Source organism: Nicotiana tomentosiformis, chromosome 1 (assembly GCF_000390325.3).
Source record: "Nicotiana tomentosiformis chromosome 1, ASM39032v3, whole genome shotgun sequence".
NCBI lineage: Eukaryota > Viridiplantae > Streptophyta > Magnoliopsida > Solanales > Solanaceae > Nicotiana > Nicotiana tomentosiformis.
The window spans coordinates 34287345-34313016 of record NC_090812.1 but is presented as its reverse complement, the minus strand read 5'-3'; the positions used below and the strand labels follow the sequence as shown (position 1 = coordinate 34313016).

Genomic DNA, 25672 nt, shown 5'->3' with positions numbered 1-25672 from the left:
GGATGTCATCGGTCCAATCAAACCCGCTGCTTTAAATGGGCACAGGTTCATTCTAGTGGCCATAGACTATTTCACAAAATGGGTTGAAGTCGCATCTTACAAGGCCGTAACTAAAAAGGTCGTAGCAGATTTCGTTAGGGATCGTATTATCTGTTGATTCGGGATACCAGAGTCAATCATCACCAACAACGTCGCCAACTTTAACAGTGATTTGATGAGATCCATGTGTGAAACCTTCAAGATCAAGCATAAGAATTCCACAGCATATATGCCACAAATGAATGGAGCTATGGAAGCCGCCAATAAGAACATCAAGAATATACTAAGGAAGATGATAGATAATCACAAATAATGGCACGAGAAGTTACTATTTGCCCTACTTGGATATCGCACCACGGTTCGCACATCAACTGGGGCAACTCCTTATTTGTTGGTCTATGGTACTGAAGCCATCATTCCCGCCAAAGTAGAAATTCCTTCTTTGAGAATCATACAAGAGGCTGAACTTAGTGATGCAGAATGGATACTAAGTCGTTATGAACAACTGGCTCTCATTGACGGAAAAAGAATGAACGCAGTATGTCACGGTCAACTTTACCAGAACAGAATGTCCAGAGCTTTCAATAAAAGGGCCAGGCCCAGACAATTCACACCAGGTCAGTTGGTGCTAAAGCGGATCTTCCCGCATCAAGATAAAGCTAAAGGGAAATTTTCACCCAATTGGCAAGGGCCATACATGGTTCACAGAGTACTAATAGGAGGGGCATTCATACTTGCAGAAATGAACTGAGAAATTTGGCCAAAACTTATCAACTTAGACGCAGTCAAGAGATATTATGTTTAGATTATTTATATTCCTTCATTCTATGTAACTGAACTACACTTGGCCTGATTCCCGTTTAAGAGGGGATACGTAGGCAGCCCTTTGGGTTTGGTCACATCTCAATAAGATCTTCATTTTGCCATGGTCAGAAACTGAGGCAGAATTTTGAGGAGGACCCTCAAAATTCTAAAGCAAAGAAGTCGCAATGTCTCTAAAATATGTCACAGTCATGAGTTCATCTAAATTACTTGATATCGCATACTACTACATTTTAAAACAACTTTATTTACCAAATGCATGCATATTTTTCGAAAACTTTATTTCTATGGTAGCTAGATGCTACCCAGGGTAACTCAAACAGGATCTAAAGAAAGGAGCACATGCAAGGCAGAAGACAAAATCGTGAACCAACCTTCCCCCACAGAACTCACAATTTTTCTTTGAATGCAGGTATAATAAGATAACGATACTCGTAGATACATCAAAACACTGCCTTCAGATTATCTAGCACAAATATCTGCAGCTAAGATATACTTTTCCACTTGCCTCTTATTTTTTTGCATGAGATTAAGCATTGCCTCCTTAACTGCATAAGGCTTAGCACTGCCTTTCTTTTCATGAGACTAAGCATTGTCTCCTATTTTGCATGAGGCTAAGCCCTGCCTCCCTAATTGCATAAGGCTAAGCACTGTCTTTCCTTACATAAGGCTAAGCATTGCCTCCTTAACTGCATAAGGCTAAGCCCTGCCTCCCTAATTGCATAAAGGCTAAGGATCGCCTCCTTAACTGCATAAGGCTAAGCCTTGCCTCCCTAATTGAATAAAGGCTAAGCACTGCCTTTCCTTACATCGAGATTAAGCAATGTCTCCTATTTTGCATGAGGCTAAGCTCTGCCTCCATAATTGGATAAAGCTAAGCATTGCCTTTCCTTGCATGATACTAAGCATTGTATCCTTTCTTTGCATGAGACTAAGCATTGTCTCCTATTTGCACGAGGCTAAGTATCGCCTCCTTAACTGCATAAGGCTAAGCACTACCTCCTTAACTGCACAAGGCTAAGCACTGCCTTCTTTGCATGAGACTAAGAATTGTCTCCTATTTTGCATGAAGCTAAGCACCGCTTCCCTCACTTGCATAAGACTAAACATTGTCTCATATTTTGCATGAGGCTAAGCCCTTCCTCCCCCTCTTGCATACGGCTAAGCACTGTCTTTTCCTTAAGATTAAATACTATCTCCATTATGTTATTTAAGACATAGCACTGTCTTCTATTCGTCTGCGGCTAAGCATTGCCCAAGCTCTGTTTCGCTTTACATACGATCTAGCATCATATCTTTACATCTCATGGGCTGAAACATCGCCATCTTTGTCCAAATGCTTCATAGTCTGAAGGCATCATCCTCATAGCCGGAAGACACCATTCCATGGCCTGAGGATCTCTCAGTATTGCACATCATTATTCAAAGGCGTCATGGTTCAGAGGCACCATTTTCATGGCCCGGGGACATCGTTTCATGGCCTGCGAGTCCCTTATCATATGATTCATGACCCGGGACGTCATGGTCTAAGGACATCATCCTTACCGTCTAAAGACAACTTTCATGGTCTAAAGGGAATTTGCATCATGTTTAAATTCTCGCAATAATCCATATATACTTGCATGCCTCGTGTTTTAAGTTTTGCAGGTAATCCAGGAAGTAACCGTTCTCCTAACGGGAGCAATCTGCTCTCCGGTTTCCGTTCAACGTTCACATTCTGCAATTATTTCAAACGCAACCAACCACCATCAGTTACCCACTTTTACTTGGTAACCGTTCAGATACTCGTTTTGACATACATCTATAACATTTCAGATTCACATTCATGATTTCGCGCAAATTCATCTGATATTGTCCTACCCAAAAGAACCCTTTCCGAAGCATACGATCGTTCCTATAACAACTCCATCGGTTCAGTTCACCGTTCGATCTAGAGCTACACACGGCCTGATTCCCGTAATACCAAGGATATGTAGGCAACTCAGGAACCAGGGATCGGCCCCCATTTTTTCAAATCACACCATCCCTCACTCAATTCGGCCAAAATTGGCCATCATATTCTTTACCCGACAACTCTTTCATCATTCCCAGGTAAAGATGGGCAGTTGTTGATACCCAATTTTGACCTCATATTTTTTTTAAATATATATATTCTTTCAAAATATCATTTTGCGTTATTATTTAATTTACAAGATTTACACGAGCACTTTTTATAATTCTTCATAATTTTAGAGCTTTTAAATTAATTTTTTCTTGCATTAAATTACATAAAAATTCAGTAATTATTTCTTTAAATTATTTGTGATGACTTAATCATCCAAATTACTATTTTTGCATCCTCATACATGTTTCATAATTTTTTTTCACTTCATTTCATATAATTATGTTTACATTTTTATGGTATTTATTTAATTTTGCAATAATAGTCTATATTCATATACAAAGACTCTTTATTTATACTATTTGTGTTAAAATAGTATTATATATTTTTATAATGCTAAATAATTATTTTAAATCATTTTAGTGCATAAAAATATTTTTTTTATTTATTTAGTAGCCATTTTTTAAATTATTTTTAATAAATTGAGTGTACTTAAGAGCTGGCCCAAGTTTTTAAAGCTAATTTTCGGATCAAAAGGCCCAATACCTTAGCCCTATAGCCCCAGCCCAAACCAAATGACCCATTAATCTAAAACCCGCTCGACACCCATCTCCACGACCCGCTCCGCTCAAATTGTTAATACTGGTCGTTGATCTTGAAAGATCAACGGCCCTCACTTATCCTCTCCTTTTAAATTAACCTCACCCAAACCCTAACCCTTATTTCACTCGTCCGCCGCCCCCAAATTCTCTCGAAACTTCTCCTCTCTTCACAAACCCTAGTTGTCGCCTCCAGTTCTTTTCCTAATCCAATCCATCCATGGATTCTTACACTGATTTGCTTACCTTTTTGGGATTATATCGTTGTTACTTGCATAAACATGGCAGTACTTGGTACTTGCCCGATTTTGGCAAGTATCAGTCTCCCAAATCAAGATGGATTGGACCTATTAAGTAATATTGGGGCGGGTTTCCGTCCATATACGTCTATGGCATGATTACACGGGCCTTTAACAAGATCTCCGGCCAGTCTGTGATTCCGGTCAAACTAGGGTTTGCCTGATTTTCTCCTAAATTGATTCAAACTGATTCATCATGCTCTTCTTTCCTTATTTTGTATCTGATAGATTATATTTCCTTGTTTGTTTGTTCAATTTCTACTACTATATAAACCCCACCCATAATCCCCTTTGATGGACCCAATCACTGCTATTATTCTCATTATTCTCCTCTTTCACTTACTCACTCACTCTACTACACTCGAATATTTTGTAAAACTGTTGAATTCTAGGCCGGCTGAAAGCCAAGGCCATTAAACGACATCCTCTGGTGCAAGCACTGCTCGGAGCCCTTCTCAAGGCTCTTGTGAACTCTGAAGCATCGGAGATCTGGGGTTCTTGCTATTAAGCTCTTTACTATTCTTTTACTCGTATAATTTTGCTATAGGTTAGTGCTTTTAACCCTTGTAATTTTAATTTCCTTTCTTTCCTTCTGCATACCTATATGTGTTTGAATTATATGAGTATGATTTAGTTGTGAATCCCTGATATTGCACTATTATGATAATGCTCAATACTCTTTTGTCATCCTATGATAGTTGAATTCATGAGATAGTTTACTGTTTTGTCCTTAGTTTGTGTTAGGCTATTATATGTTCTTCATTATGGTCTGCACTTCCATGTTGGTTCTTTGTTTTCTTCTTTAATCAGTTTTGTACCTCTAGCATCTGAATGTGTTTCAGTTTTGAGCTTCAATGCGTGCCTATTTTGATATGAATCTGACTATTGTGACTATATGTTGTTAGTTATAGAATTTCTTCATACCTTACTTTGGATACTACTACAACTCTATGGAAACCTCCCTCTACTTTGAATGAATCATTTAGTGATGAGTCTTGTGTCTGATTGACTGTTCTTTGTGTACTAGCCACAACTATATGGAACACTACTTTAAGGTTTACTCTAAACATGTTTCCTTGCTATCCTGATCCCTAGCATCACTTAGGATTTTAAGATAAACATTACATTTTACCTCAACTATGTTCTTGCTTCCTTGCTAATATGCTTCCTAGTATGTCTTGATTCCATGTTCCTTCAGTGATTACTTTGTCTTATGATGCTAAGATGTATACTTAGCCTAAATTGGACTTCTTAAGTCTCAACCCATTAGTGTTAATTTCAGTCAAACTTTGCAAACATGTTCCTCCTCCTAACTCTCCCAATATGTGTTTGTTATGTGCTACTTTGCTAAATGTTGAAGTTCTACTGAACAAAGTCTTATGATCTGCTTGATTAGCTGCTTTGTATGCTCAACTCGGCTATGTCTATTTTAAGTGTAAGTGTATCACCTAACTTATGTCCCTCCATCACTATCCACTCTCCTTACTTACTACTCATGCTATTCTGAACTCTTCATTCTTAGCCGGCTGAAAGCCAAGGCTATCTAGGTTCTATTGTCGGCCTCTCTAGCACTGCTCGGGGTCCAATTGAGGCCCTTGTGAACTCTGACACACTAGGGCATGGTCCTTAGTTACTCCCTCAATCTCAAAGTTGTTTCTATTCATTCTATTTCTCCCTGTTATGTGTTGTGTACCTGAATTGGTTGGTTCAAGTGATGCAACACTTGGTGTTGTAGTTGAGTAAATTGGTTTTGGACTCCTCTATGGATCCCTGAGTCGTGTATTGAATGTGGCTCTTTGTTGAAGGCTTAGGTACGTTGTGTAAGAGTTATTGAAGGCCCAGGCAATGCTGGGTATTTATTTTTATTTGGGCCTACTGTGGGCCTATTATTACTGTTATGTACCGTTGTTACGTTTACTCATTATTGGGCCTGTAATAATCTTTGTATAAACAATTGGGGTTGTTAGTAAAAGGGAATGGGGTAGATTTTAATATTTACATGCGATGGGTAGATAACATGCCTATAGGACTTAATAATGTGTTTGCTATATGTGTCGTTTACTCTCTATGTACACTATAGAAATTATTCTATTAGGAGAAGCACACACTTACACTACTTGTCTACTAGCAAAGCATGAGCTCAAATTCTTCAATTATCCTTGTTGCTACATGTTATTAGAAAGCATGCCCATAGGAAATAAATATCATTGAACATTCCTTCAATTTCCATTGCTAGAAATCTTGCCTATAGGATTTGGATCATTTCATTTTCTATTGTATCGCACTTTTCACTAGATCCTGCTTATAGGTTACCACAATTCGCCTTAATAATGCCCCTCCCAACATTGTTTATTGTTCACTTAGACCACTATCAAAAGCGTGAGTAATTATGGGTTTCTCCCGATAGATTCCACTATCTTTACTACATAAATCACTTAGATGCAACATCTACAGGATAAATAACTGGAAATCTGCAATTTGAACAATCAATATGAGACAACTGTACAATCCTGTCTATGGGCGACGCTTGGTTTCTGAAACTGTTTGCATGCCTTAACGCCATGTCACATAGAAATCATGTCTATAGGGATCTAAGTTCTTAATTATGAACTTCTCAACATACAATTTGTCTTGAATGCATTTGTTGCTTAAGTGTTGTGGAGGCAAATTTGAGCCTTGACTACCTATATGTGAAGTTCTATGTGTTTTGTATGTCGCCTAGTTTTGATATTTTTGAGCAGCCTAAGTGAGGTCTAGAACCATCCAAAGTAAAGGTCCAATACCTCCTGGACCATAGGTATGGGACGGGTAGTGCACGCATAGGTTACGACCTATGGGACGGGTAGTGCACGCATAGGGTACAAAGTTTTATTTATGTTGCACGGGGTGATCCTTCAGGCTAAAAAACTTAGGCCCCCCCCCCCCCTCTTTATATGTTGTAAAAAAGTTCTTTGACTTCTGCATTCCCTTTGTTTACTTGATCACCTAGCTTAATCGTAATCCACATAATCTTAAGTTTGATCGGGACCCACAGTTATGGACCTCGAAGAGTGCCTAACACCTTCTCTTTGAGGTAACTTGAGTCCTTACCCGATCTTTGGCGGCGTTGACTAGTCAAACACAGTTATCTGCATAATAGGTGCCCTAACGCACCTTAAAAAAATGTTAGGTGGCGAATCTTCTCCTTTAGCACTCTATCTCCCATTCTAAAAGGAGTTGTCACGTGTCGAAGCCCGCTTTTCGTGAGAAAAATGGGGCGTGACAGCATGGCGACTCTGTTAGGGATTTACACTTAGGCTCTTACCATAATGAACTTGGCTTATGTGGATTAATTTTCTTTGTTATAAAACGCACATTCATTTTTCATCTTTATTTGTTAGATTTGCTATTACATGCACATCCCTTTCCCGTTCACCTTTACTTGTTTAAAACTGTTATAACATGCACATCCCTTCCCTTCTCCACCTTTATTTGCTTTAATTTGTTATAACATGCACATCTCTTTCCCTATTCGCCCTTAGTTACTCTAACTGCTATTTAGTAGCTATAGCATATCTCTCCCACCCCTACTCCCTTGTTTACTTTATTATATTCCCTATATTCCACGAACTAACTTCTTCTTTTGTCTTTCTTTTTACGTCCTTTATGTTTTATCTTAATACTGCGTTTATTGCCTTCACATATTTATCATGCAAATACTTGACAATGTGTTATTATTGATGCATAAAGTATGCTCCACATCATATTCCACTTGTGCCCAACTAATACCATAGCGGCACTTGATGAGTATCTGCGCTCTTCCAAAATTACCCTTTAAATTGGAAAGGCTTATTTGCGGTAAACTAGTCGATCAGCGGTGCAGTCGACGGTTCCGTGCCTTTCCCTCTCAAGTTGTCCACTTGAGAGTACCAGTCTAGACCCTTCTAGAAACCTCGCTCCAATATCAACTGTACATGCACCATGTCAAACCTAGTATGGGTTATAACGTTGTCCGCGTGACAATCCACTAAGATAAGACTTGTCCAAAGCCCGACGAGACTTCTATAATCCCAATGGACACCATCACGTTATGTGCATTACTTGGAGAAAACATGCCGGTATGTTGATCAATAATGTGTAAATAGTCAGACCCGGAGGGGAAAAGGGCTAACTCTATTTGTTTTATAGAAAATGAGGCACGAAGTCCCCAGGTTCGGCATGGTTAAAAACATCCCACCTTCGTTGCTTGATGGGTGGAAGAACCTCTCACCTAGTGACAAGAATCATGTGAAAAGGGTCCTCGGAAATTTACCTTCCTTATTGGACATTCGGCCAAATAACGCATTGATTGAGGCCGCTACTATGTTTTGGGATGAGAAAAGAGTTGTCTTTCGCCTTGGTAATGTATAAATGACCCCTCTCTTAGAGGAAATAGGAGGCTTCGCTAGGCTGCCATGGGAGAGTCCGGGTTTATTAGTACCAGAAAATCGCACTCCCCGCGGTTTTTTGAAAATGATGGGTTTCAAGAAAAATGATGAGTTACTCTTTCTGAATGAGTCATACGTACCATTTGAATTCCTTTATGAACGTTATGGGCATAGCAAGTCATCGCCTTCACCGTGATGAACTTGTCATTATTTCTTTGGGTTATACACACTGCCGAGTTTTTCTGTTCATTGTCTATTTCTTGGGGTTGTTGATATTTCCAATGAAATGGGGAAAATCCACACTCGCTTAGCCATGGTCGCTAGGACTCTAATGGAAGGAATTGAGGGACAAACTTACACAATCATCCCCATGATCTTGGCCGAAATGTACCGAGCTCTATATCGATGCAAGCAGGGGTATGGGCACTTCGAGGGATGTAATATATTGTTGCAGGTTTGGTTATTAGAACATTTCCAGAGAGGTGAATAATGTCAGGAGTTTCAGCGACGACCATTGAATGAACATATAGCCTACCATCATCCAGAAAGAATGACATCTATCCCAGATAGGTTCACGCAACCTGGAAGTGCTGTGAGCGGGGTGCATTTCTTCAGCACTCTCACTAACGAAAAGGTACATTGGATATTCGAATGATTCCCTAGCAGCGAGTTCATCATCAGGTCAAGAGAAACCACTCATTTAGTATTGATCGGGAAGAAAATATTGGAGCTACAAGAGAAACTTGAGCAGGTCCGGAACTTGGCAAACCTTTCCCTCACCCTAAACGTCCCCGACATTAACCAACAAAACACAAATGCCCAAAACCCGGCACCTCCCCAAAACACACAAAATTAAAATCCGCAAAATCCTCCCGCACTACATCAATATGCCATGCCTCCTCAGAACCACAACCCTCCACCGGTACCAACTCCTCAACAACACCATCACCACCCAACTCAATACCCATAAACAACCACATACCACACCTCTCAGAATGCACCACAGCCTACTCTTAACCCGTAAAACTCAACCAATGACCACCATTACGCCCAGATTCCCGGAGTCCACCAAAGCAATCCCATATATGTGGAAACTTTACCCCACACCCCATAACAGACCCTATACATACCTGAATTCGCCGAGAAGGACCTGCTCATCAAGAACATGGCAGAAGAACTCAAGAAACTTATTGGCAGAGTTCAAAGTGTCGAAGGGGGCAAATGCATTGAGGGTTTGAATTATGAAGATTTGTGTATTCAACCAGATGTAGAACTGCCAGAAGGTTACAAACCTCCTAAGTTCGAAATGTTCGATGGGACTGGTGATCCAAAGGTGCACTTGAGAACGTATTGTGACAAGCTTGTGGGAGTTGGCAAGGATGAAAGAATCTGTATGAAGCTGTTCATGAGGAGCCTCACCGGAGACGCCCTGTTTTGGTACATCAGTCAGAACCCAAAGAAATGGGTTAATTGGGTGAGCATGGCATCAGATTTCATGGATCGGTTCAGGTTTAACACAGAAAATGCACCAGACATTTTCTATATTCAGAATCTCAAGAAGAAGCCAACGGAAACTTTCCACGAGTATGCTACTCGGTGGAGGTCTAAAGCTGTAAAGATAAGGCTAGCACTGGAAGAAGAACAGATGAATAAGTTCTTCGTTAGAGCTCAGGATCCGCAATACTATGAAAGACAGATGGTTATTGAAAACCATAAATTTTCTGACATCATCAAATTGGGAGAAAGAATAGAAGAAGGGATCAAAAGTGGAATGGTGACAAATTTTGAAGCACTCCAAGCCACAAATAAAGCCTTACAGTCAGGAGGTATCTCCAAGAAGAAAGAAGTAGGTGCGGTGATGGTAGCCCAAGGTCCAAAGTCTCCCCTTACATACCGAACACCCCCCACCCACATATCAACCTTCACCTCCCAAATACCAACAACTTGTCGCCACTTACCATACTTATAATACCCAACCAGCATACTACCACTCACCACCAGCCCACCAAAACTACCAAAAACCTAAACCAAATTTTGGCCGCGGTACCACCCAGACAATACACCCTAATTGTTGAACCCATAGACCAACTGTACGAGAGACTGAAGGCTGTCGGTTATGTTACTCTCATTCCCGTTGTTGCTATGGAAAACTCCTACCAGTGGATTAATCCAAATAAGACATGTGCTTATCACTCAGGCATGAAGGGTCATACTATTGATGAGTGTCGTACTTTGAAGGATAAGATCCAGACATTAATTGACACCAAAGTCATACAGGCAAAGGAGTTTGCACCCAATGTCCGTAACAATCCTCTCCCGGATCATAGGGGTGAAGGGGTAAATGTGATAGAGACCGATGAAGAATGGGACTCAGAAGGGCAAATTGGACTCATTCGAGAAGGGGATAACCCTGAAACATCTCCAGTCACTCTCACAGGTATCATGGTACAAACTCAGGTACCGATTGAAGTTGAGGTAGTCACATCAACTCCATTTGAGGTTGAGGTAATAACACCCTTCATCGTGATGGTGGCACCCACGCCGTCTTTTAAGTCTAATGATATACCTTGGGATTATGTTGCGGAAGCAAGAAGGAAAGGAAAGGCAAAAATGGAAGAAACAAGTGCAGCGCAAGGCATGACTAGAACTGATAGGGTTTATGCACTCGAGCATTTAGGAGGAACAAGCAAAAAGCCGCCTCTAAGCCGCTTGTCATTGAGACTGGCCCAGATGATCTTTGGAGAAAGGTGCAGGTGAGAGAGTATTCTGTGGTTGATCATCTGAACAAAACCCCTACTCAAATATCCATTTTATCACTGCTGCAAAACTCCGAGGCACATAGGAATGCCTTGATGAAGGTGTTCAATGAAGCTTATGTACCAAATAACATCACCAGTGGAAAGATGGCCAACATGGTAGGGAAAGTGTTAGAAAGCCACAGGGCACTACATATCACAGTGTAGTTTTAGGACAAATTCATTGCCAGGGTCCTTATAGATGGGGGTTCGAGTCTCAACATCTGTCCACTAACTACTTTGAAAAGGTTGGGTAAAGGTCTGCACGAGATACGAGCATGGAGTATGAATGTGAAAGCATTTGATGGGTCTCAATGGGCAATAATTTGGGAGACCAACCTCAGCCTACAGATAGGCCCGACCTGGTTCGATGTTGAGTTTCAAGTATTGGATATATCTGCTATATATAATCTGTTGTTGGGGCGACCATGGATACATGTCGCTGGGGTCGTGGCTTCTACTCTACATCAGGCCATGAAGTTTAAGTGGAACCATCAGGAAGTGATCATCCATGGGGACGGATGTAATCCCATTTACACCAATCAAATTGTCCCGGTCGTTGAGAATAGAAGGAAGTTGGGTGGAGAAACATACCATCGCGTCGAGCGCATCAATGCAATTGAAAAATACAAATAGTGGAGCAGTAAGATAGAAGGCATATTGGCATGGACAGGGTATGAACCTGGCAAGGGTCTCGGTAAGAATCTCCGGGGGATCGCCAAACTGATACAGCTAAAGCGTCACGGCACAACTTTTGGGCTTCGGTAGGAATACACCTGGCACGAGTATCAGAATTGGTCACCACAGTCGCGTGGTCCTTATTACCCTCTAGAGAAGCCAGTACCATATTTGAGCCAGTCGTTTCATCAAGCTGACATGATGTGTGGGTCTGAAGAAGATGAAGCTTTAGTTGGCATAAGGAAGCTATTTCTGGATGACAAAGACATGGACTGCAGTGTGATAGTTGAGGAGGAGGAGGAGGAGGAAGACCTTATTATTCAGACAATGGAGAAGGGAGTTGTTCTCAAGAATTAGACTACTGCACCATCAAGGGCCCGTCGAGTTCCTGGGTAGGCTGGCAATTAGCATCAATTATTTTTAAAAAGCAATTTTATGAGCATCTAAGACATTTTCAATATTTTGTTCTGAACGTATTTTGTTTTGAAATAATTGCTCGAGTCATCGAGCCGTACTTGTTTGATGTTTTCAAGATTTATTTAATGCATTGTCATTTTTTGTATTTATTATTATTCTTTATATTTTTTCTCTACGGCATTATTATTACCTATCCCGACGAACCTACGACTGTGACGTGTACCGAGATAACACAACATAAGGATAGTGATTCAGAGGATATGGAAGAGGATATAATACCCAAGAAAATTGTCAGAGAAGTGGAAAATTTTGAAAACAAGCCTAAGTCCAACTTGGATGAGACTGAAACCGTTAATTTGGGAGACTCCAAAACAGTCAAGGAAACTCGTGTAAGCATTCACCTATCGCCGTTAGAGAAGGAAGAATACATCCGGTTCTTGAAGGAGTATGAGGATATTTTTGCATGGTCCTATGATGATATGACCGGTTTGAGCACGTCCATAGTGGCTCATAAACTACCTACCAACCCTATGTGCCCGCATATAAAGCAGAAGCTCAGAAAGTTCAAACCAGATATGAGTCTGAAAATAAAGGAGGAAGTTACCAAGAAGGTCAAAGCCAAGGTTCTCAGAGTGGTTGAATATCTGACCCGGTTGGCCAACATTGTGCCGGTTCCAAAGAAAGATGGGAAGGCCAAAGTGTGTGTCGATTATCGGGATTTAAACAGAGCGAGTCCCAAAGATGATTTCCCTTTGCCCAATATACACATACTGATGGACAACTGTGCCAAGCATGAACTTCAATCCTTTGTGGATTGCTTCGCGGGATATCATCAGATCTGGATGGATGAAGAGGATGTCGAAAAGATAGCCTTTATTACACCATGGGGAGTATATTGTTACAAAATGATGTTGTTCGGCTTAAAGAATGCTAGAGCCACTTATATGAGGGCCATGACAACCATTTTCCACGAAATGATACACAAGGAGATAGAAGTGTACGTGGATGACGTAATCATCAAATCCAAGAGAAGCACAGATCATATAGCAGATTTGAGGAAATTTTTTGATCGACTTCGAAGGTACAACCTGAAATTGAATCCCGTAAAATGTGCCTTCGGAGTCCCTGATGGAAAGTTGTTAGTGTTCATCGTCAGCCGCCGAGAAATTGATCTAGACCCGTCAAAGGTCAAGGCTATCCAAGATTTTCCACCTCCGAAGAACAAGAAAAATGTGATGAGTTTCTTAGGGCGTCTTAATTACATCATCCGTTTCATAGCACAATCAAATGTGATATGTGAACCGATTTTCAAAATGTTGAAGAAAGACGCTGCAATAAGTTGGACTGAAGAGTGCTAGAAAGCCTTTGACAAGATCAAAGAATATTTATCCAAACCACATGTTCTGGTCCCATCGGAACCTGGGAGACCTCTGTTTCTCTATTTAGTTGTACTAGATGGGGCTTTCGGCTGTTTCTTGGGACAACATGACGAGACGGGAAGAAAGGAATAGGCCATATACTATCTGAGGAAGAAGTTCACACCCTACGAAACGTGATATTCTTTGTTGGAATGCACCTGCTGCTCTTTGACATGGATAGCTCAAAAGTTGAGGCACTATTTTTGTGCCTACACCACATATCTCATATCAAGAATGGATCTGTTAAAATACATCTTCCAGAAACCCATGCCCACGGGGAAGTTAGCAAAATGGTAGATATTAATAAGTGAGTTCGACATCATCTATGTAACTCAGAAGGCTGTCAAGGGGAAAGCGTTGCGGATCATTTGGCAGAAAATCCTGTAGATAGAGAGTATGAACCATTGAAAACGTATTTTTTCGACGAAGAGGTATCATTCGTAGGAGAAGATATAACTGAAACCTATGATGGTTAGAGAATGTTCTTCGATGGAGCTGCAAATTTCAAAGGAGTGGGTATTGGAGCAGTTTATTATCAGAGACAGGTCAACACTATCCAGTATCCACAAAGCTCAGGTTTTCATGTACCAATAATATGGCAGAATATGAGGCTTTCATCTTAGGACTCAAGTTGGCCATTGACATGAACGTTCAGGAATTAATGGTAATTGGTGACTCAGACCTTCTGGTACATCTGGTTCTAGGATAATAGGCTACAAAGAATACCAAAATACTGTCGTATTTTTACTATGTACAAGAATTGATGAAGAGATTCACAAAGATAGAGTTAAAACATGTTTCGAGAATCGAGAATGAGTTCGCAGATGCATTGGCCACTCTATCTTCCATGATACAACACCTAGACAAGAATTTCATCGACCCTATCCCGGTAGGGATTCATAACCAACCAGCTTATTGTGCTCACGTCGAAGAAGAAATTAATAGAAATCCATGGTTCCATGGCATCAGAGAATATTTGGCAAAAGGAGAATATCCAAAGCACGCAAATCATACTCAGAAACGCACACTCCAAAGATTATCTAACCACTTCTTCCAAAGAAGAGGGATTTTGTACAGAAGGACTCCTGATCTGGGGTTATTACGGTGTGTCGATACCAAGGAAGCATCCAAATTGCTCGAAGAAATACATGCCGGAACTTGCGGACCACACATGAATGGCTTTATCTTAGCTAAGAAGATATTAAGAGCAGGGTATATTTGGATGACCATGGAAATAGACTACATCAGGTATGTCCAAAAGTGTCATCAATGTCAAGTACATGCTGATATGATACGAGTGCCACCCAATGAACTCAATGCAACAAATGCATCTTGGCCTTTCTCTGCTTGGGGGATGGATGTCATTGGTCCAATCGAACCCACTGCTTCAAATGGGCACAGGTTCATTCTAGTGGCCATAGACTATTTCACAAAATGGGTTGAAGCCACATCTTACAAGGCTGTAACTAAGAAGGTCGTAGCAGATTTCGTTAGGGATCGTATTGTATGTCGATTCGGGGTACCGGAGTCAATCATCACCGACAACGCCGCCAATCTTAACAGTGATTTGATGAGATCCATGTGTAAAACCTTCAAGATCAAGAATAAGAAATCCACAGCATATAGGTTATAAATGAATGGAGTTGTGGAAGCCGCCAATAAGAACATCAAGAAGATACTAAGTAAGATGATAGATAATCACAAACAATGGCACGAGAAGTTACCATTTGCCCTACTTGGATATCGCACCACGGTTCGATCATCAACTAGGGCTACTCCTTATTTGCTGGTATATGGTACTGAAGCCGAAATTCCCGCCGAAGTAGAAATTCCTTCTTTAAGAATCATACAAGAGGCTGAACTCAGTGATACAGAATGGATACGTAGTCGTTATGAACAACTGGCTCTCATTGACAGAAAAAGAATGAATGCAGTATGTCACGGTCAACTTTAGTAGAAGAGAATGTCCAGATCTTTCAATAAAAGGGTCAGGCCCAGATAATTCACACCGGGGCAGTTGGTGCTAAAGCGGATCTTCCCGCATCAAGATGAAGCCAAAGGGAAATTTTCACCTAATTGGCAAGGACCATACATGGTTCATAGAGTACTAACAGGAGGAGCGCTCATACTTACAGAAATGGACGGAGAAATTTGGCCAAAACCTATCAACTCAGACGCAGTAAAGAGATACTATGTATAGATTATTTACATTCCTTCATTCGATGTAACTGAACTACGCTTGACGTGATTCATGTTTAAGAGGGGATATGTAGGCAGCCATGTGGGTTCGGTCACATCTCAATAAGATCTTCATTTTGCCATGGTCAAAAACTGGGGCAGAAGTTTGAGGAAGACTCTCAAAATTCTGAAGCAAGTCCAGCCAACTTCGTCATACACAGAACAGTCAAAGAATTGCTTTTAAACTTGGGCAGAATTTTGAGGAGGACCCTCAAAATTCTAAAGCAAAGAAGTCGCAATGTCTCTAAAATATGTCACAATCATGAGTTCATCTAACTTACTTGATATCGCATACTACTATATTTAAAAACAACTTTATTTATCAAATGCATGCATATTTTTAAACTTTATTTCTATGGAAGCTAGATGCTACCCAGGGTAACTCAAACAGGATCTAAAGATAGGAGCAAGGCAAGGCAGAAGACAAAAACGTGAACCTTCCTTCCCCCACATAACTCATAATTTTTCTTTGAATGCAGGTACAATAAGATACATCAAAAAACAGCCTTCAAATTATCTAGCACAAATATATTCAGCTAAGAAATACTTTTCCACTTGCCTCATATTCTTTCCATGAGGATAAGCATTGCCTCCTTAACTGCATAAGGCTAAGCACTGCCTTTCTTTGCACGAGACTAAGCATTGTCTCTTATTTTGCATGAGGCTAAGCCCTGCCTCCCTAATTGCATAAAGGCGAAGCACTGCCTTTCCTTACATCGAGACTAAGCATTGTCTCCTATTTTGTATGAGTCTAAGCCCTGCCTCCCTAATTGCATAAGGCTAAGCACTGTCTTTCATTGCATGAGACTAAGCATTGTCTCCTTTCTTTGCATGAGACTAAGCATTGTCTCCTATTTACACGAGGCTAAGCATCGCCTCCTTAACTGCATAAGGCTAAACCCAGCCTCCCTAATTGCATAAAGGCTAAGCACTACCTTTTCTTACATCGAGACTAAGCATTGTCTCATATTTTGCATGAGGCTAAGATATGCCTCCCTAATTGCATAAGGCTAAGCACTGTCTTTCCTTGCATGAGACTAAGCATTATATCCTTTCTTTGCATGAGACTAAGCATTGTCTCCTATTTGCATGAGGCTAAGCATCGCCTCCTTAACTGCATAAGGCTAAGCATTGCCTCCTTAACTGCACAAGGCTAAGCACTGCCTTCTTTGCATGAGACTAAACACTGTCTCCTATTTTGCATGAGGCTAAGCTATGCCTCCCCCTCTTGCATACGGCTAAGTACTGCCTTTTCCTCAATATTAAATACTATCTCCATTATGCTATTTAAGACCTAGCACTGTCTTCTATTCGCCTGCGGCTAAGCATTGCCCAAGCTATGTTTTGCTTTACATACGATCTAGCATCATATCTTTGCATATCATGGGCTAAACCATCGTCATCATTTTCCAAAGGAATCATAGTCCGAAGGCATCATCCTCATAGCCGGAAGACACCATTCCATGGCTTGAGGATCTCTCAGTATTGCACATTATTATTCAAAGGCGTCATGGTTCAGAAGCACCATTTTCATGGCTCGAGGACATCGTTTCATGGCCTACAAATCCCTTATCATATGATTCATGACCCGAGACGTCATGGTCTAAGGACATCGTCCTCACAGTCCAAAGACAAGTTTCATGGTCCAAAGGGAATTTGCATCATGTTTAAATTCTCACAATAATCAATATATACTTGCATGCATCGTGTTTTAAGTTTTGCAAGTAATCCAGGAAGTAACCGTTCTCCTAATGGGAGCAATCTTTGCTCCGGTTTCCGTTCAACGTTCACATCCTGCAATTATTTCAAACGCAGTTAACTACCATTAGTTACCCACTTTTACTTGGTAACCATTCAGATACTCGTTTTGAGATACATCCATAACATTTCAGATTCACATTCATGATTTCGCGCAAATTCATCTGATATTGTCCTACCCAAAAGAACTCTTTTCGAAGCATACGACCGTTCCTATAACAACTCCATCGGTTCAGTTCACCATTGGATTCGGAACTTCACACAGCCTGATTCCCGTAACACCAGGGATATGTAGGCAACTCAGGAACCAGGGATCGACCCCCATTTTTATAAATCACACCATCCCTCACTCAATTCGACCAAAATTGGCCATCATATTCTTTACCCGGCAATTCTTTCATCATTCCCGGGAAAAGAGGGGCAGCTGTTGATACCCAATTTTGACCTCATATTTTTTAAAAATATATATATGCTTTCAAAATATCATTTTGTATTATTATTTAATTTACAAGATTTACACGAGTGCTTTTTATAATTTTTCAGAATTTTTGAGCTTTTAAATTAATTGTTTCTTGCATTAAATTACATAAAAATTCAGTAATCGTCCCTTTAAATTATTTGTGATGACTTAATCATCCAAATTACTATTTTTGCATCCTCATACATGTTTCATAATTTTTTTTCACTTCATTTCATATAATTATGTTTACATTTTTAAGTTGTTTATTTAATTTTGCAATAATAACCTATATTCATATACAAAGACTCCTTATCTATACTATTTGTGTTAAAATAGTATTTTTATATTTTTATAATGCTAAATAATTATTTTAAATCATTTTAGTGCATAAAAATATTTTTTTTAAAGCCAATTTTCGGACCAAAAGGCCCAGTACATTAGCCCAATAGCCCCAGCCCAAACCAAATGACCCATTAATCTAAAACCCGTTTGGCACCCATCTCCACGACCCGCCCCGCTCAAATTTTTAATCCTGTTGTTGATCTTTCAGGATCAACGGCTCTCATTCATCCTCTCCTTTTAAATTAACCTCACCCAAACCCTAACCCTTATTTCACCCGTCCACCGCCCCCAAATCCTCTCGAACCTTCTCCTCTCTTCACAAACCCTAGTTGCCGCCTCCAGTTCTTTTCATAATCCAATCCATCCATGGATTCTTACACTGATTTACTTACCTTTTGGGATTATATCGTTGTTACTTGCATAAACATGGTATTACTTGGTACTTGCCCGATTTTGGCAAGTATCAGTCTCCAAAATTAAGAGGGATTGGACCTATTCAGTAATATTGGGATGATTTTCCGTCCATATACGCCTATAGAAAGATTACACGGGCCCGATTTAACAAGATCTCCGGCCAGTCTATGATTCCAGTCAAACTAGGGTTTGCCTGATTTTCTCCTAATTTGATTCTAATCGATTCCGCATGCTCTTCTTTCCTTATTTTGTGTCTGATTGATTGGATTTCCTTGTTTGTTTGTTTAATTTCTACTACTATATAAACCCCTTCTGTAATCCCCTTTGACGGACCCAATCACTGCTATTATTCTCATTATTCTCCTCTTTCACTTACTCGCTCACTCTGTTACACTCGAATATTTTGTAAAACTGTTGAATTCTGGGCCGGCTGAAAGCCAAGGCCATTAAACGACCTCCTCTGATGCAAGCACTTCCCAGAGCCCTTCTCAAGGCTCTTGTGAACTCTGAAGCATCGGAGATCTAGGGTTCTTGCTATTAAGCTCTTTACTATTCTTTTACTCGTATAATTTTGCTATAGGTTAGTGCTTTTAACCCTTGCAATGTTAATTTTCTTTCTTTCCTTCTGCATACTTATATGTGTTTGAATTATATGAGTATGATTTAGTTGTGAATCCCTGATATTGCACTATTATGAAAATGCTCAATACTCCTTTGTCATCCTATGATAGTTGAATGCATGAGAAAGTTTACTGATTTGTCCTTAGTTTGTGTTAGGCTAGTATGTGTTCTTCATTATGGTCTGCACTTCTATGTTGGTTCTTTGTTTTCTTCTGGAATCAGTTCTGTACCTCTAGCATCTGAATGTGTTTCAGTTTTGAGCTTCAATGCGTGCCTATTTTGATATGAATCAGACTATTGTGACTATATGTTATTAGTTATAGAATTTCTTCATACCTTACTTTGGATACTACTACAACTCTATGGAAACCTCCCTTTACTTTGAATGAATCATTTAGTGATGAGTCTTGTGTCTGATTGACTGTTCTTTGTGTACTAGCCACAACTATATGGAACACTACTTTAAGGTTTACTCCAAACATGTTTCCTTGCTATCCTGATCCCTAGCATCACTTAGGATTTTAAGATAAACATTCCATTTTGACTCAACTATGATCTTGCTTCCTTGCTAATATGCTTCCTAGTATGTCTTAATTCCCTGTTCCTTCAGTGATTACTTGACCTATCACAATACGTGTTTCAATATTGCCTTGCCTTCTGATGAGAATTAGCATATTTGTCTTATGATGCTAAGATGTATACTTAGCCTAAATTGGACTTTTTAAGTCTCAACCTGTTAGTGTTAATTTCTGTCAAACATTGCAAACTTGTTCCTCCCCCTAACTCTCCCAATATCTGTTTATTATGTGCTACTATGCTAAATGTTGAAGTTCTACTGAACAAAGTCTTGTGATCCGCTTAATTAGTTGCATTGTATGTTCAACTTGGCTATGTCTATTTTAAGTATAAGTGTATCACCTAACTTCTGTCCCTCCATCACTATCCACTCTCCTTACTGGCTACCCATACTATTCTGAACTCCTCATTCTTAGCCGGCTGAAAGCCAAGGCTATCTAGGTTCTATTGCCAGCCTCCCTAGTGTGAGCACTGCTCGGGGTCCAATTGAGGCCCTTGTGAACTCTGATACACTAGGGCTTGGTCCTTAGTCACTCCCCCAATCTCAATAGTTGTTCCTATTCGTTCTACTTCCCCCTGTTATATATTGTGTACCTGAATTGGTTGGTTTAAGTGATGCAACACTTGGTGTTGTGGTTGAGTAAATTGGTTTTGGACTCTTCTATGGATTCCTGAGTCGTGTATTGAATGTGGCTCTTTGTTTAATGTTGCGTTCTCCATGGTTCCGTGGCATCAAAGACTATTTGGAAAAAGGAGAATATTCAAAGCACACAAATCATACTCAGAAACGCACACTCCGAAGATTATCTAACCACTTTTTCCAAAGTGGAGGCATTCTGTACAGAAGGACTCCAGATCTGGGGTTATTACGGTGTGCCGATGCCGAGGAAGCATCCAAATTGCTCGAAAAAATACATGTCGGAACTTGCGGACCACACATGAATGGCTTTATCTTAGCTAAGAAGATATTAAGAGCAGGGTATATTTGGATGACCATGGAAACATACTGCATCAGGTATGTCCAAAAGTGTCATCAATGCCAAGTACATGCTGATATGATACGAGTGCCACCCAATGAACTCAATTTAACAAATGCACCTTGGCCTTTCTCCGCTTGGGGGATGGATGTCATCGGTCCAATCAAACCTGCCACTTTAAATGGGCACAAGTTCATTCTAGTGGCCATAGACTATTTCACAAAATGGGTTGAAGCTGCATCTTACAAGGTTGTAACTAAGAAGGTCGTAGCAGATTTCGTTAGGGATCGTATTGTCTGTCGATTTGGGTTACCAGAGTCAATCATCACCAATAACGCCGCCAACCTTAACAGTGATTTGATGAGATCCGTGTGTGAAACCTTCAAGATCAAGCATAAGAATTCCACAACATATAGGCCACAAATGAATGGAGTTGTGGAAGCTGCCAATAAGAACATCAAGAATATACTAAGGAAGATGATAGATAATCACAAATGATGGCCCGAGAAGTTACCATTTGCCCTACTTGGATATCGCACCACGGTTCGCACATCAACTGGGGCAACTCCTTATTTGTTGGTCTATGGTACTGAAGCCGATATTCCCGCCAAAGTAGAAATTCCTTCTTTGAGAATCATACAAGAGGTTGAACTCAGTGATTCAGAATGGATACTAAGTCGTTATGAACAACTTCTCTCATTGACGGAAAAAGAATGAACGCAGTATGTCACGGTCAACTTTACCAGAACAGAATGTCCAGAGCTTTCAATAAAAGGGCCAGGCCCAGATAATTCACACCGGGGCAGTTGGTGCTAAAGCGGATCTTCCCACATCAAGATGAAGCTAAAGGGAAATTGTCACCCAATTGGCAAGGGCCCTACATGGTTCCCAGAGTACTAACAGGAGGAGCATTCATACTTGCAGAAATGGATTGAGAAATTTGGCCAAAACTTATCAACTCAGACGCACTCAAGAGATATTAGGTTTAGATTATTTACATTCCTTCATTTGATGTAACTGAACTACACTTGGCTTGATTCCCGTTTAAGAGGGGATACGTAGGCAGCCATGTGGGTTCGGTCACATCTCAATAAGATCTTCATTTTGCCATTGTCAGAAACTGGGGCAGAATTTTGAGGAGGACCCTCAAAATTCTAAAGCAAAGAAGTCGCAATGTCTCTAAAATATGTCACAGTCATGAGTTCATCTAACTTACTTGATATCGCATACTACTATATTTAAAAACAACTTTATTTATCAAATGCATGCATATTTTTCGAAAACTTTATTTATAATGCATGATTTGCTTATTAGTTGCATTGTATGTTCAACTTGTCTATGTCTATTTTAAGTATAAGTGTATCACCTAACTTTTATCCCTCCATCACTATCCACACTCCTTACTTGCTACTCATGCTATTCTGAACTCTTCATTCTTAGCCGGCTGAAAGCCAAGGCTATCTAGGTTCTATTGTCGGCCTCCCTAGTGTGAGCACTGCTCGGGGTCCAATTGAGGCCCTTGTGAACTCTGACACACTAGGGCATGGTCCTTAGTCACTCCCTCAATATCAAAGTTGTTCCTATTCATTCTATTTCCCCCTGTTATGTGTTGTGTACCTGAATTAGTTGGTTCAAGTGATGCAACACTTGGTGTTGTGGTTGAGTAAATTGGTTTTGGACTCCTCTATGGATCCCTGAGTCGTGTATTGAATGTGGCTCTTTGTTGAAGGCCTAGGTACGTTGTGTAAGAGTTATTGAAGGCCCAGGCAATGCTGGGTATTTATTTTTATTTCGGCCTACTGTGGGCCTATTATTACTGTTATGTACCGCTGTTACTTTTACTCATTATTGGGCCTGTAATAATCTTTGTATAAATAATTGGGGTTGTTAGTAAAAGGAAATGGGGTAGATATTAATATTTACATGCGATGGGTAGATAACATGCCTATAGGACTTAATAATGTGTTTGCTATATGTGTCGTTTACTCTCTATGTACACTATAGAAATTATGCTATTAGGAGAAGCACACACCCACACTACTTGTCTACTAACAAAGCATGAGCTCAAATGCTTCAATTATCCTTGTTGCTACATGTTATTAGAAAGCATGCCCATAGGAAATAAATATCGTTGAACTTTCCTTCAATTTCTATTGCTAGAAATCATGCCTATAGGATTTGGATCATTTCATTTGCTATTGTATCGTATTGTTCACTAGAAACCATGCTTAATCGTAATCCACATAATCTTAAGTTCGGCCAGGACCCACAGTTGTGGACCTCAAGGATTGCCTAACCCCTTCTTTTTTAGGTAACTTGAGCCCTTACCCGATCTTTGGTGGCATTGACTAGTCAAACAGAGTTATCTGCATAATAGGTGCCCTAACGCACCTTAAAAAATCGTTAGGTGGTGACCCTTCTCCTTTAGCACTCTATCTTCCATTCTAAAAGGAGTTGTCACGTGTCGAAGCCTGCTTTTCGCGAGAAAAATGGAGCACGACAGGGCTCACCAAAACCTGCTGAATAGAGAGTGACTTCTAACGAGGACCAAAGTTGCTCGCTGAAGAACCACCTGCATCCATTAAAGATGCAGCGCCCCCGGCAAAAGGGATGTTTGTACATATAGAATAGTACTAGTATGTAAAGCTAACTGTCCTCTTTCAAAATAGAATGTCAATATAAGAAAGGGAAAACCATGGAAACAACAATCAACAATCAATGATATTCAAATGCCAAGTTAAAACATAATAATTCCCAAAATATGAAGATAACATTGTGAAGTGATAAAAAATATGATAATAATATTATTTTTGGTTGGGACATCTTTAGCACCAATATACCACTATTCACAATAAAACTGTTCACAATACCAATTCCACTGTACTTTTAGCACGGAGTCCGATCACGACCCGATAGGCTAGGCCATCTCATCTGAGACATCAACCACAATCATAATTTCAATTACAATTTCCAGCACAATCACCACCATGTGTGCGGCATGGTGTCCGATCACGACCCGATCGGCTAAGCCATCTCATCCCAATTAAGGGAAATAATTTTATCACATCAATATTATCCCAAATAAGGGGAATAATCACAATCCACTCCTACACCGGCACGTTTAGTTTTGGGGTTAGGTTATTTTAACCTACCCTTCCTTGGTGACTATCGATACTCCCAAAAATATTATTGATTCGCTTACAAAGGAAATAACAATACAAATGCATTTACCTCATAGCCTTTCATACCATATATAGCCTCATTGGCACATTCAACAACTTTCAACATCATTATTTCATTGGCTCACTTGGCCATACATATAATTCTTCATTCATGGCACAGTGGTCATATTTCATATTCCACACTTTCATTTCTTCCCTTTCATGGATCATCAACATAAATATCAACAAATAGAATATTCCGAAAATCACAACTTTAGGTTCATTAGTAACGAAGGCTTTAAAAACGATGGATTTCTTTCCAAGAAATGGAGTAAAATGATTGACAATCGAAGCACAAGTTAAAATCATAAACAAGTAAGAACACAAAGCACATCGAAACTACTTACAAAGCATAGCATTAGTTAAAACAGACACATATGGGCATCACTTGAGTTCATAAGCTTTTAGGCAATTCTATTTTCAAAATTATTTTTAAACAGTTGAGTCGAGACTCATTTCATAATCTTTCTCACATCATATTAATTTATTGGCACCACTAGCCACAAGAATAATTTTCATTCTTGGCATGGTGTCCACAATTGTGATGCTTATGCGGTCCGCGAAACCATTTTGCGATCGCAAAATTGACCGTAGAGCCAGTCTTTGGGAATTTGTTCATAACTTCTTGTATGAGTGTCCAAATAACGAACGGTTTGAAGCGTTAGAAACTAGAATCGAAGATATTTTATTTGATAGGTTGTCCATCACACAAATCCTTATATATATGTAGATATGCTAGTCCAAAGTTTGGCCTTGTGCGTACTCATTTGGAATTTTAGTCAATCGTGTAATTTACAACTTGACTTGGACTTAGGGCTCTCCTTATACCCCACATCACGTATAATATCACTCGTATACTTATTATCATATTCAATTGATATTCATTATATTAACAGTCCTCATCTGCACACAAAATAATATAATTAGCGCACATCAACTTTCTTAATAGCGCTTAAGTACTTCGACATTTTCTGGGGTGCTACACGCATATCCCTTCGTGAACCTCTCTCGTGACATAGTTAGCTTCGGACACCCCTAAGCATTAGGCCAGCGGGCCATGAAAAGATTTTCTATACAATTGGCCTCCCTTGAGGCTATATCGCGCTGCTTTGGTGAGCAGCGCTCGGGATATTTTGGAGTCTTTAGGTAGCTTCCCATATTTGATATAATCGATCATTTCATTCCTCCAGTCCCAGACCAGATTAGTTGAATTTACATTGTAGTAACCATATGCATACAGGACTGAGTTCATTAGTTGTACTACCGTTCTGGACTCCGATCCATTTATTTCTATTGATGATCCTAGGTTTGCCAATGCATTTGCTTCTGCGTTTGCTTCCCTTGTGATATGAGTAATTGACCACTCCCAAAATCGCGCCAACAGAGCCTGAACTTTTACCACGTATTGTTGTATGCGCTCCTCTTTGGTCTCGAAGATCCCGTAGACCTGATTTACCACCAGCTGTGAATCGCATTTGATTTCGATGACCT

The 25672-nt window shown here is 40.0% G+C and overlaps 1 protein-coding gene across 1 annotated transcript; it reads left to right on the top strand.

The window, feature by feature from the left end:
• Positions 1-15207: 15207 nt before the first annotated feature.
• On the top strand, positions 15208-15528 carry LOC138905476 (uncharacterized). The gene has a single exon (XM_070194000.1). The coding sequence runs from the start codon at positions 15208-15210 to the stop codon at positions 15526-15528; it is 321 nt and encodes a 106-aa protein (XP_070050101.1).
• Positions 15529-25672: the final 10144 nt, after the last annotated feature.